General features: G+C 53.5%; 1 protein-coding gene across 2 annotated transcripts in view; it reads right to left on the bottom strand.

Annotated features, from left to right (window-relative positions):
* xrcc5 (X-ray repair complementing defective repair in Chinese hamster cells 5) overlaps positions 1-14,345 on the bottom strand; it is a 46,174-nt gene that overhangs the window by 10,174 nt on the left and 21,655 nt on the right. For both annotated transcript variants that reach the window (XM_071354320.1, XM_071354319.1), the window contains exons 13-14: positions 7,608-7,738; positions 953-1,149 (exon numbers count right to left, since the gene is read on the bottom strand). In XM_071354320.1, the coding sequence (XP_071210421.1) occupies positions 953-1,149; positions 7,608-7,738 (328 nt within the window). The remainder of the gene's footprint in view (positions 1-952; positions 1,150-7,607; positions 7,739-14,345) is intronic.

The following is a 14,345-nucleotide window of genomic DNA, read 5'->3' on the forward strand; positions in this document are numbered from 1 at the left end:
AAGAGATAACTAGTTTAGAACCCATCACAATACTGTTCCCAGCCCTGTTGTAAAGAGATAACTAGTTTAGAACCCATCACAATACTGTTCCCAGCCCTGTTGTAAAGAGATAACTAGTTTAGAACCCATCACAATACTGTTCTCAGCCCTGTTGTAAAGAGATAACTAGTCTAAAACCCATCACAATACTGTTCCCAGCCCTGTTGTAAAGAGATAACTCGTTTAGAACCCATGACAATACTGTTCCCAGCCCTGTTGTAAAGAGATAACTAGTCTAGAACCCATCACAATACTGTTCCCAGCCCTGTTGTAAAGAGATAACTAGTTTAGAACCCATCACAATACTGTTCCCAGCCCTGTTGTAAAGAGATAACTAGTTTAGAACCCATCACAATACTGTTCCCAGCCCTGTTGTAAAGAAATAACTAGTCTAGAACCCATCACAATACTGTTCCCAGCCCTGTTGTAAAGAGATAACTAGTTTAGAACCCATCACAATACTGTTCCCAGCCCTGTTGTAAAGAGATAACTAGTTTAGAACCCATCACAATACTGTTCCCAGCCCTGTTGTAAAGAAAGAGATAACAGGTAGTTTAGAACTACCTATCTGAAACTAAGCATAAATGAGGTGACAAACTGGTAGCTATGAGATTTTAATCACATTCCCACCTGTTCCCAAACAGCTAGAATGTAGACCACCTGTTCCCAAACAGCTAGAATGTAGACCTACCTGTTCCCAAACAGCTAGAATGTAGACCTACCTGTTCCCAAACAGCTAGTGATGTAGACCTACCTGTTCCCAAACAGCTAGAATGTAGACCTACCTGTTCCCAAACAGCTAGTGATGTAGACCTACCTGTTCCCAAACAGCTAGTGATGTAGACCTACCTGTTCCCAAACAGCTAGTGATGTAGACCTACCTGTTCCCAAACAGCTAGTGATGTAGACCTACCTGTTCCCAAACAGCTCCTTGCTGGTCTTCAGTTCCTTCTTCTTGACCACCTCCTTCAGAGGGAACTTCCTCTTCAGTGTCTCCAGGGGAGCTTGACAGCGGGTGGCCACAGCCAGGGGGCGCTGGAGAGCTGCAGTCAACCAGGGGTCCATGGGGGGGAGGGGGGCACTGGGGTTCACCGCCCGATGGTGCAGGCACTGTAGTGGGAGAAGTGTGTTTGTGGGGGGGTGAAATATGAGGGAAAATTAAGACGTAGAAAAGTAATAGCAGATTGAGAACGCGTTATATGGAGAAATAACCTGACAGAAGAGGATGAGCCCTACCTGGAACGGTCACGGGTACTGAGGGTTGGGGATGTGGTAACTACCTGGAACAGTCTCTGGTACTGGGGATGTGGTAACTACCTGGAACAGTCTCTGGTACTGGGGATGTGGTAACTACCTGGAACAGTCTCTGGTACTGAGGGTTGGGGATGTGGTAACTACCTGGAACAGTCTCTGGTACTGGGGATGTGGTACCTACCTGGAACAGTCTCTGGTACTGGGGATGTGGTAACTACCTGGAACAGTCTCTGGTACTGAGGGTTGGGGATGTGGTAACTACCTGGAACAGTCTCTGGTACTGAGGGTTGGGGATGTGGTAACTACCTGGAACAGTCTCTGGTACTGGGGATGTGGTACCTACCTGGAACAGTCTCTGGTACTGGGGATGTGGTAACTACCTGGAACAGTCTCTGGTACTGGGGATGTGGTAACTACCTGGAACAGTCTCTGGTACTGGGGATGTGGTAACTACCTGGAACAGTCTCTGGTACTGAGGGTTGGGGATGTGGTACCTACCTGGAACGGTCACGGGTACTGAGGGTTGGGGATGTGGTAACTACCTGGAACGGTCACTGGTACTGAGGGTTGGGGATGTGGTACCTACCTGGAACGGTCACGGGTACTGAGGGTTGGGGATGTGGTAACTACCTGGAACGGTCACGGGTACTGAGGGTTGGGGATGTGGTAACTACCTGGAACGGTCACGGGTACTGAGGGTTGGGGATGTGGTAACTACCTGGAACAGTCTCTGGTACTGGGGATGTGGTAACTACCTGGAACAGTCTCTGGTACTGGGGGTTGGGGATGTGGTAACTACCTGGAACAGTCTCTGGTACTGGGGATGTGGTACCTACCTGGAACAGTCTCTGGTACTGGGGATGTGGTAACTACCTGGAACGGTCACGGGGACTGGGGGTTGGGGATGTGGTAACTACCTGGAACAGTCTCTGGTACTGGGGATGTGGTACCTACCTGGAACAGTCTCTGGTACTGGGGATGTGGTAACTACCTGGAACAGTCTCTGGTACTGGGGATGTGGTAACTACCTGGAACGGTCACGGGGACTGGGGGATGGGGATGTGGTAACTACCTGGAACAGTCTCTGGTACTGGGGATGTGGTAACTACCTGGAACAGTCTCTGGTACTGGGGATGTGGTAACTACCTGGAACAGTCTCTGGTACTGGGGATGTGGTAACTACCTGGAACAGTCTCTGGTACTGGGGATGTGGTAACTACCTGGAACAGTCTCTGGTACTGAGGGTTGGGGATGTGGTACCTACCTGGAACGGTCACGGGTACTGAGGGTTGGGGATGTGGTAACTACCTGGAACGGTCACGGGTACTGAGGGTTGGGGATGTGGTACCTACCTGGAACGGTCACGGGTACTGAGGGTTGGGGATGTGGTAACTACCTGGAACGGTCACGGGTACTGAGGGTTGGGGATGTGGTAACTACCTGGAACGGTCACGGGTACTGAGGGTTGGGGATGTGGTAACTACCTGGAACGGTCACGGGTACTGAGGGTTGGGGATGTGGTAACTACCTGGAACGGTCACGGGTACTGAGGGTTGGGGATGTGGTAACTACCTGGAACGGTCACGGGGACTGGGGTTGGGGATGTGGTAACTACCTGGAACAGTCTCTGGTACTGGGGATGTGGTAACTACCTGGAACGGTCACGGGGACTGGGGGATGGGGATGTGGTAACTACCTGGAACAGTCTCTGGTACTGGGGATGTGGTAACTACCTGGAACAGTCTCTGGTACTGGGGATGTGGTAACTACCTGGAACAGTCTCTGGTACTGGGGATGTGGTAACTACCTGGAACAGTCTCTGGTACTGGGGATGTGGTAACTACCTGGAACAGTCTCTGGTACTGGGGGTTGGGGATGTGGTAACTACCTGGAACAGTCTCTGGTACTGGGGATGTGGTAACTACCTGGAACAGTCTCTGGTACTGGGGATGTGGTACCTACCTGGAACAGTCTCTGGTACTGGGGGTTGGGGATGTGGTACCTACCTGGAACAGTCTCTGGTACTGGGGATGTGGTACCTACCTGGAACAGTCTCTGGTACTGGGGATGTGGTAACTACCTGGAACAGTCTCTGGTACTGGGGGTTGGGGATGTGGTAACTACCTGGAACAGTCTCTGGTACTGGGGATGTGGTAACTACCTGGAACAGTCTCTGGTACTGGGGGTTGGGGATGTGGTAACTACCTGGAACAGTCTCTGGTACTGGGGATGTGGTAACTACCTGGAACAGTCTCTGGTACTGGGGGTTGGGGATGTGGTAACTACCTGGAACAGTCTCTGGTACTGGGGATGTGGTAACTACCTGGAACGGTCACGGGTACTGAGGGTTGGGGATGTGGTAACTACCTGGAACAGTCTCTGGTACTGGGGATGTGGTAACTACCTGGAACAGTCTCTGGTACTGGGGATGTGGTAACTACCTGGAACAGTCTCTGGTACTGGGGATGTGGTAACTACCTGGAACAGTCTCTGGTACTGGGGATGTGGTAACTACCTGGAACAGTCTCTGGTACTGGGGATGTGGTAACTACCTGGAACAGTCTCTGGTACTGGGGATGTGGTAACTACCTGGAACAGTCTCTGGTACTGGGGATGTGGTAACTACCTGGAACAGTCTCTGGTACTGGGGATGTGGTAACTACCTGGAACAGTCTCAGGTACTGGGGATGTGGTACCTACCTGGAACAGTCTCTGGTACTGGGGATGTGGTAACTACCTGGAACAGTCTCTGGTACTGGGGGTTGGGGATGTGGTAACTACCTGGAACAGTCTCTGGTACTGGGGATGTGGTAACTACCTGGAACAGTCTCTGGTACTGGGGATGTGGTACCTACCTGGAACAGTCTCTGGTACTGGGGATGTGGTAACTACCTGGAACAGTCTCTGGTACTGGGGGTTGGGGATGTGGTAACTACCTGGAACAGTCTCTGGTACTGGGGGTTGGGGATGTGGTAACTACCTGGAACAGTCTCTGGTACTGGGGATGTGGTAACTACCTGGAACGGTCTCTGGTACTGGGGATGTGGTAACTACCTGGAACAGTCTCTGGTACTGGGGGTTGGGGATGTGGTAACTACCTGGAACAGTCTCTGGTACTGGGGGTTGGGGATGTGGTAACTACCTGGAACAGTCTCTGGTACTGGGGATGTGGTACCTACCTGGAACAGTCTCTGGTACTGGGGATGTGGTAACTACCTGGAACAGTCTCTGGTACTGGGGATGTGGTAACTACCTGGAACAGTCTCTGGTACTGGGGGTTGGGGATGTGGTAACTACCTGGAACAGTCTCTGGTACTGAGGGTTGGGGATGTGGTAACTACCTGGAACAGTCTCTGGTACTGGGGATGTGGTACCTACCTGGAACAGTCTCTGGTACTGGGGATGTGGTACCTACCTGGAACAGTCTCTGGTACTGGGGATGTGGTAACTACCTGGAACAGTCTCTGGTACTGGGGATGTGGTAACTACCTGGAACAGTCTCTGGTACTGGGGATGTGGTAACTACCTGGAACAGTCTCTGGTACTGGGGATGTGGTAACTACCTGGAACAGTCTCTGGTACTGGGGATGTGGTAACTACCTGGAACAGTCTCTGGTACTGGGGATGTGGTAACTACCTGGAACAGTCTCTGGTACTGGGGATGTGGTAACTACCTGGAACAGTCTCTGGTACTGGGGATGTGGTACCTACCTGGAACAGTCTCTGGTACTGGGGATGTGGTAACTACCTGGAACAGTCTCTGGTACTGGGGATGTGGTAACTACCTGGAACAGTCTCTGGTACTGGGGATGTGGTAACTACCTGGAACAGTCTCTGGTACTGGGGATGTGGTAACTACCTGGAACAGTCTCTGGTACTGGGGATGTGGTAACTACCTGGAACAGTCTCTGGTACTGGGGATGTGGTAACTACCTGGAACAGTCTCTGGTACTGGGGATGTGGTAACTACCTGGAACAGTCTCTGGTACTGGGGATGTGGTAACTACCTGGAACAGTCTCTGGTACTGGGGATGTGGTAACTACCTGGAACAGTCTCTGGTACTGGGGATGTGGTAACTACCTGGAACAGTCTCTGGTACTGGGGATGTGGTAACTACCTGGAACAGTCTCTGGTACTGGGGGTTGGGGATGTGGTAACTACCTGGAACGGTCACGGGTACTGAGGGTTGGGGATGTGGTAACTACCTGGAACGGTCACGGGTACTGAGGGTTGGGGATGTGGTAACTACCTGGAACGGTCACGGGTACTGGGGGTTGGGGATGTGGTAACTACCTGGAACAGTCTCTGGTACTGGGGATGTGGTACCTACCTGGAACAGTCTCTGGTACTGGGGATGTGGTAACTACCTGGAACAGTCTCTGGTACTGGGGGTTGGGGATGTGGTAACTACCTGGAACAGTCTCTGGTACTGGGGGTTGGGGATGTGGTAACTACCTGGAACAGTCTCTGGTACTGGGGGTTGGGGATGTGGTAACTACCTGGAACAGTCTCTGGTACTGGGGGTTGGGGATGTGGTAACTACCTGGAACAGTCTCTGGTACTGGGGATGTGGTAACTACCTGGAACAGTCTCTGGTACTGGGGATGTGGTAACTACCTGGAACAGTCTCTGGTACTGGGGATGTGGTAACTACCTGGAACAGTCTCTGGTACTGAGGGTTGGGGATGTGGTAACTACCTGGAACAGTCTCTGGTACTGGGGATGTGGTAACTACCTGGAACAGTCTCTGGTACTGGGGATGTGGTAACTACCTGGAACAGTCTCTGGTACTGGGGATGTGGTAACTACCTGGAACAGTCTCTGGTACTGGGGATGTGGTAACTACCTGGAACAGTCTCTGGTACTGGGGATGTGGTAACTACCTGGAACAGTCTCTGGTACTGGGGATGTGGTAACTACCTGGAACAGTCTCTGGTACTGGGGATGTGGTAACTACCTGGAACAGTCTCTGGTACTGGGGATGTGGTAACTACCTGGAACAGTCTCTGGTACTGGGGATGTGGTAACTACCTGGAACAGTCTCTGGTACTGGGGATGTGGTAACTACCTGGAACAGTCTCTGGTACTGGGGATGTGGTAACTACCTGGAACAGTCTCTGGTACTGAGGGTTGGGGATGTGGTAACTACCTGGAACAGTCTCTGGTACTGAGGGCTGGGGATGTGGTAACTACCTGGAACAGTCTCTGGTACTGGGGGTTGGGGATGTGGTAACTACCTGGAACAGTCTCTGGTACTGGGGGTTGGGGATGTGGTAACTACCTGGAACAGTCTCTGGTACTGGGGATGTGGTACCTACCTGGAACAGTCTCTGGTACTGGGGATGTGGTAACTACCTGGAACAGTCTCTGGTACTGGGGGTTGGGGATGTGGTAACTACCTGGAACAGTCTCTGGTACTGGGGGTTGGGGATGTGGTAACTACCTGGAACAGTCTCTGGTACTGGGGGTTGGGGATGTGGTAACTACCTGGAACAGTCTCTGGTACTGGGGATGTGGTAACTACCTGGAACAGTCTCTGGTACTGGGGATGTGGTAACTACCTGGAACAGTCTCTGGTACTGGGGATGTGGTAACTACCTGGAACAGTCTCTGGTACTGAGGGTTGGGGATGTGGTAACTACCTGGAACAGTCTCTGGTACTGGGCGTTGGGGATGTGGTAACTACCTGGAACAGTCTCTGGTACTGGGGATGTGGTAACTACCTGGAACAGTCTCTGGTACTGGGGATGTGGTAACTACCTGGAACAGTCTCTGGTACTGGGGATGTGGTAACTACCTGGAACAGTCTCTGGTACTGGGGATGTGGTAACTACCTGGAACAGTCTCTGGTACTGGGGATGTGGTAACTACCTGGAACAGTCTCTGGTACTGGGGGTTGGGGATGTGGTAACTACCTGGAACAGTCTCTGGTACTGGGGATGTGGTAACTACCTGGAACAGTCTCTGGTACTGGGGATGTGGTAACTACCTGGAACAGTCTCTGGTACTGGGGATGTGGTAACTACCTGGAACAGTCTCTGGTACTGGGGATGTGGTAACTACCTGGAACAGTCTCTGGTACTGGGGATGTGGTAACTACCTGGAACAATCTCTGGTACTGAGGGTTGGGGATGTGGTAACTACCTGGAACAGTCTCTGGTACTGGGGATGTGGTAACTACCTGGAACAATCTCTGGTACTGAGGGTTGGGGATGTGGTAACTACCTGGAACAGTCTCTGGTACTGAGGGTTGGGGATGTGGTAACTACCTGGAACAGTCTCTGGTACTGAGGGTTGGGGATGTGGTAACTACCTGGAACAGTCTCTGGTACTGAGGGTTGGGGATGTGGTTGACTTTGAAGAGGTCCTTATTCTCTCCATCCTCATCCTCCTCCACCAACATCATGGAGTCAATCAGAGAGTCCACCGCCGACAGCTGGTCCTCTGGAAACAGGAAACAAAACCATCAAATGGATATAAAACATCTTCAGGCAAATAAAAGCACTCAGCCTACCTGAGGGAGTGTACATCCTAGTGCAGGAGTGGTCCACTAGCCTACCTGAGGGAGTGTACATCCTAGTGCAGGAGTGGTCCACTAGCCTACCTGAGGGAGTGTACATCCTAGTGCAGGAGTGGTCCACTAGCCTACCTGAGGGAGTGTACATCCTAGTGCAGGAGTGGTCCACTAGCCTACCTGAGGGAGTGTACATCCTAGTGCAGGAGTGGTCCACTAGCCTACCTGAGGGAGTGTACATCCTAGTGCAGGAGTGGTCCACTAGCCTACCTGAGGGAGTGTACATCCTAGTGCAGGAGTGGTCCACTAGCCTACCTGAGGGAGTGTACATCCTAGTGCAGGAGTGGTCCACTAGCCTACCTGAGGGAGTGTACATCCTAGTGCAGGAGTGGTCCACTAGCCTACCTGAGGGAGTGTACATCCTAGTGCAGGAGTGGTCCACTAGCCTACCTGAGGGAGTGTACATCCTAGTGCAGGAGTGGTCCACTAGCCTACCTGAGGGAGTGTACATCCTAGTGCAGGAGTGGTCCACTAGCCTACCTGAGGGAGTGTACATCCTAGTGCAGGAGTGGTCCACTAGCCTACCTGAGGGAGTGTACATCCTAGTGCAGGAGTGGTCCACTAGCCTACCTGAGGGAGTGTACATCCTAGTGCAGGAGTGGTCCACTAGCCTACCTGAGGGAGTGTACATCCTAGTGCAGGAGTGGTCCACTAGCCTACCTGAGGGAGTGTACATCCTAGTGCAGGAGTGGTCCACTAGCCTACCTGAGGGAGTGTACATCCTAGTGCAGGAGTGGTCCACTAGCCTACCTGAGGGAGTGTACATCCTAGTGCAGGAGTGGTCCACTAGCCTACCTGAGGGAGTGTACATCCTAGTGCAGGAGTGGTCCACTAGCCTACCTGAGGGAGTGTACATCCTAGTGCAGGAGTGGTCCACTAGCCTACCTGAGGGAGTGTACATCCTAGTGCAGGAGTGGTCCACTAGCCTACCTGAGGGAGTGTACATCCTAGTGCAGGAGTGGTCCACTAGCCTACCTGAGGGAGTGTACATCCTAGTGCAGGAGTGGTCCACTAGCCTACCTGAGGGAGTGTACATCCTAGTGCAGGAGTGGTCCACTAGCCTACCTGAGGGAGTGTACATCCTAGTGCAGGAGTGGTCCACTAGCCTACCTGAGGGAGTGTACATCCTAGTGCAGGAGTGGTCCACTAGCCTACCTGAGGGAGTGTACATCCTAGTGCAGGAGTGGTCCACTAGCCTACCTGAGGGAGTGTACATCCTAGTGCAGGAGTGGTCCACTAGCCTACCTGAGGGAGTGTACATCCTAGTGCAGGAGTGGTCCACTAGCCTACCTGAGGGAGTGTACATCCTAGTGCAGGAGTGGTCCACTAGCCTACCTGAGGGAGTGTACATCCTAGTGCAGGAGTGGTCCACTAGCCTACCTGAGGGAGTGTACATCCTAGTGCAGGAGTGGTCCACTAGCCTACCTGAGGGAGTGTACATCCTAGTGCAGGAGTGGTCCACTAGCCTACCTGAGGGAGTGTACATCCTAGTGCAGGAGTGGTCCACTAGCCTACCTGAGGGAGTGTACATCCTAGTGCAGGAGTGGTCCACTAGCCTACCTGAGGGAGTGTACATCCTAGTGCAGGAGTGGTCCACTAGCCTACCTGAGGGAGTGTACATCCTAGTGCAGGAGTGGTCCACTAGCCTACCTGAGGGAGTGTACATCCTAGTGCAGGAGTGGTCCACTAGCCTACCTGAGGGAGTGTACATCCTAGTGCAGGAGTGGTCCACTAGCCTACCTGAGGGAGTGTACATCCTAGTGCAGGAGTGGTCCACTAGCCTACCTGAGGGAGTGTACATCCTAGTGCAGGAGTGGTCCACTAGCCTACCTGAGGGAGTGTACATCCTAGTGCAGGAGTGGTCCACTAGCCTACCTGAGGGAGTGTACATCCTAGTGCAGGAGTGGTCCACTAGCCTACCTGAGGGAGTGTACATCCTAGTGCAGGAGTGGTCCACTAGCCTACCTGAGGGAGTGTACATCCTAGTGCAGGAGTGGTCCACTAGCCTACCTGAGGGAGTGTACATCCTAGTGCAGGAGTGGTCCACTAGCCTACCTGAGGGAGTGTACATCCTAGTGCAGGAGTGGTCCACTAGCCTACCTGAGGGAGTGTACATCCTAGTGCAGGAGTGGTCCACTAGCCTACCTGAGGGAGTGTACATCCTAGTGCAGGAGTGGTCCACTAGCCTACCTGAGGGAGTGTACATCCTAGTGCAGGAGTGGTCCACTAGCCTACCTGAGGGAGTGTACATCCTAGTGCAGGAGTGGTCCACTAGCCTACCTGAGGGAGTGTACATCCTAGTGCAGGAGTGGTCCACTAGCCTACCTGAGGGAGTGTACATCCTAGTGCAGGAGTGGTCCACTAGCCTACCTGAGGGAGTGTACATCCTAGTGCAGGAGTGGTCCACTAGCCTACCTGAGGGAGTGTACATCCTAGTGCAGGAGTGGTCCACTAGCCTACCTGAGGGAGTGTACATCCTAGTGCAGGAGTGGTCCACTAGCCTACCTGAGGGAGTGTACATCCTAGTGCAGGAGTGGTCCACTAGCCTACCTGAGGGAGTGTACATCCTAGTGCAGGAGTGGTCCACTAGCCTACCTGAGGGAGTGTACATCCTAGTGCAGGAGTGGTCCACTAGCCTACCTGAGGGAGTGTACATCCTAGTGCAGGAGTGGTCCACTAGCCTACCTGAGGGAGTGTACATCCTAGTGCAGGAGTGGTCCACTAGCCTACCTGAGGGAGTGTACATCCTAGTGCAGGAGTGGTCCACTAGCCTACCTGAGGGAGTGTACATCCTAGTGCAGGAGTGGTCCACTAGCCTACCTGAGGGAGTGTACATCCTAGTGCAGGAGTGGTCCACTAGCCTACCTGAGGGAGTGTACATCCTAGTGCAGGAGTGGTCCACTAGCCTACCTGAGGGAGTGTACATCCTAGTGCAGGAGTGGTCCACTAGCCTACCTGAGGGAGTGTACATCCTAGTGCAGGAGTGGTCCACTAGCCTACCTGAGGGAGTGTACATCCTAGTGCAGGAGTGGTCCACTAGCCTACCTGAGGGAGTGTACATCCTAGTGCAGGAGTGGTCCACTAGCCTACCTGAGGGAGTGTACATCCTAGTGCAGGAGTGGTCCACTAGCCTACCTGAGGGAGTGTACATCCTAGTGCAGGAGTGGTCCACTAGCCTACCTGAGGGAGTGTACATCCTAGTGCAGGAGTGGTCCACTAGCCTACCTGAGGGAGTGTACATCCTAGTGCAGGAGTGGTCCACTAGCCTACCTGAGGGAGTGTACATCCTAGTGCAGGAGTGGTCCACTAGCCTACCTGAGGGAGTGTACATCCTAGTGCAGGAGTGGTCCACTAGCCTACCTGACGGAGTGTACATCCTAGTGCAGGAGTGGTCCACTAGCCTACCTGAGGGAGTGTACATCCTAGTGCAGGAGTGGTCCACTAGCCTACCTGAGGGAGTGTACATCCTAGTGCAGGAGTGGTCCACTAGCCTACCTGACGGAGTGTACATCCTAGTGCAGGAGTGGTCCACTAGCCTACCTGAGGGAGTGTACATCCTAGTGCAGGAGTGGTCCACTAGCCTACCTGACGGAGTGTACATCCTAGTGCAGGAGTGGTCCACTAGCCTACCTGAGGGAGTGTACATCCTAGTGCAGGAGTGGTCCACTAGCCTACCTGACGGAGTGTACATCCTAGTGCAGGAGTGGTCCACTAGCCTACCTGAGGGAGTGTACATCCTAGTGCAGGAGTGGTCCACTAGCCTACCTGAGGGAGTGTACATCCTAGTGCAGGAGTGGTCCACTAGCCTACCTGAGGGAGTGTACATCCTAGTGCAGGAGTGGTCCACTAGCCTACCTGAGGGAGTGTACATCCTAGTGCAGGAGTGGTCCACTAGCCTACCTGACGGAGTGTACATCCTAGTGCAGGAGTGGTCCACTAGCCTACCTGAGGGAGTGTACATCCTAGTGCAGGAGTGGTCCACTAGCCTACCTGAGGGAGTGTACATCCTAGTGCAGGAGTGGTCCACTAGCCTACCTGAGGGAGTGTACATCCTAGTGCAGGAGTGGTCCACTAGCCTACCTGAGGGAGTGTACATCCTAGTGCAGGAGTGGTCCACTAGCCTACCTGAGGGAGTGTACATCCTAGTGCAGGAGTGGTCCACTAGCCTACCTGAGGGAGTGTACATCCTAGTGCAGGAGTGGTCCACTAGCCTACCTGACGGAGTGTACATCCTAGTGCAGGAGTGGTCCACTAGCCTACCTGAGGGAGTGTACATCCTAGTGCAGGAGTGGTCCACTAGCCTACCTGACGGAGTGTACATCCTAGTGCAGGAGTGGTCCACTAGCCTACCTGAGGGAGTGTACATCCTAGTGCAGGAGTGGTCCACTAGCCTACCTGACGGAGTGTACATCCTAGTGCAGGAGTGGTCCACTAGCCTACCTGAGGGAGTGTACATCCTAGTGCAGGAGTGGTCCACTAGCCTACCTGAGGGAGTGTACATCCTAGTGCAGGAGTGGTCCACTAGCCTACCTGAGGGAGTGTACATCCTAGTGCAGGAGTGGTCCACTAGCCTACCTGAGGGAGTGTACATCCTAGTGCAGGAGTGGTCCACTAGCCTACCTGACGGAGTGTACATCCTAGTGCAGGAGTGGTCCACTAGCCTACCTGAGGGAGTGTACATCCTAGTGCAGGAGTGGTCCACTAGCCTACCTGAGGGAGTGTACATCCTAGTGCAGGAGTGGTCCACTAGCCTACCTGAGGGAGTGTACATCCTAGTGCAGGAGTGGTCCACTAGCCTACCTGACGGAGTGTACATCCTAGTGCAGGAGTGGTCCACTAGCCTACCTGAGGGAGTGTACATCCTAGTGCAGGAGTGGTCCACTAGCCTACCTGACGGAGTGTACATCCTAGTGCAGGAGTGGTCCACTAGCCTACCTGACGGAGTGTACATCCTAGTGCAGGAGTGGTCCACTAGCCTACCTGAGGGAGTGTACATCCTAGTGCAGGAGTGGTCCACTAGCCTACCTGACGGAGTGTACATCCTAGTGCAGGAGTGGTCTACTAGCCTACCTGAGGGAGTGTACATCCTAGTGCAGGAGTGGTCCACTAGCCTTCCTGAGGGAGTGTACATCCTAGTGCAGGAGTGGTCCACTAGTCTACCTGAGGGAGTGTACATCCTAGCGCAGGAGTGGTCCACTAGCCTACCTGAGGGAGTGTACATCCTAGCGCAGGAGTGGTCCACTAGCCTACCTGAGGGAGTGTACATCCTAGCGCAGGAGTGGTCCACTAGCCTACCTGAGGGAGTGTACATCCTAGCGCAGGAGTGGTCCACTAGCCTACCTGAGGGAGTGTACATCCTAGCGCAGGAGTGGTCCACTAGCCTACCTGAGGGAGTGTACATCCTAGTGCAGGAGTGGTCCACTAGCCTACCTGAGGGAGTGTACATCCTAGTGCAGGAGTGGTCCACTAGCCTACCTGAGGGAGTGTACATCCTAGTGCAGGAGTGGTCCACTAGTCTACCTGAGGGAGTGTACATCCTAGCGCAGGAGTGGTCCACTAGCCTACCTGAGGGAGTGTACATCCTAGTGCAGGAGTGGTCCACTAGCCTACCTGAGGGAGTGTACATTCTAGTGCAGGAGTGGTCCACTAGCCTACCTGAGGGAGTGTACATTCTAGTGCAGGAGTGGTCCACTAGCCTACCTGAGGGAGTGTACATCCTAGTGCAGGTGTGGTCCACTAGCCTACCTGAGGGAGTGTACATTCTAGTGCAGGAGTGGTCCACTAGCCTACCTGAGGGAGTGTACATCCTAGTGCAGGAGTGGTCCACTAGCCTACCTGAGGGAGTGTACATCCTAGCGCAGGAGTGGTCCACTAGCCTACCTGAGGGAGTGTACATTCTAGTGCAGGAGTGGTCCACTAGCCTACCTGAGGGAGTGTACATCCTAGTGCAGGAGTGGTCCACTAGCCTACCTGAGGGAGTGTACATCCTAGTGCAGGAGTGGTCCACTAGCCTACCTGAGGGAGTGTACATCCTAGTGCAGGAGTGGTCCACTAGCCTACCTGAGGGAGTGTACATCCTAGTGCAGGAGTGGTCCACTAGCCTACCTGAGGGAGTGTACATCCTAGTGCAGGAGTGGTCCACTAGCCTACCTAAGGGAGTGTACATCCTAGTGCAGGAGTGGTCCACTAGCCTACCTGAGGAAGTGTACATCCTAGTGCAGTAGTGGTCCACTAGCCTACCTGAGGGAGTGTACATCCTAGCGCAGGAGTGGTCCACTAGCCTACCTGAGGGAGTGTACATCCTAGCGCAGGAGTGGTCCACTAGCCTACCTGAGGGAGTGTACATCCTAGCGCAGGAGTGGTCCACTAGCCTACCTGAGGGAGTGTACATCCTAGCGCAGGAGTGGTCCACTAGCCTACCTGAGGGAGTGTACATCCTAGCGCAGGAGTGGTCCACTAGCCTACCTGAGGGAGTGT

This window comes from Salvelinus alpinus, chromosome 20, assembly GCF_045679555.1.
Source record: "Salvelinus alpinus chromosome 20, SLU_Salpinus.1, whole genome shotgun sequence".
Taxonomy (NCBI): Eukaryota; Metazoa; Chordata; class Actinopteri; order Salmoniformes; family Salmonidae; genus Salvelinus; species Salvelinus alpinus.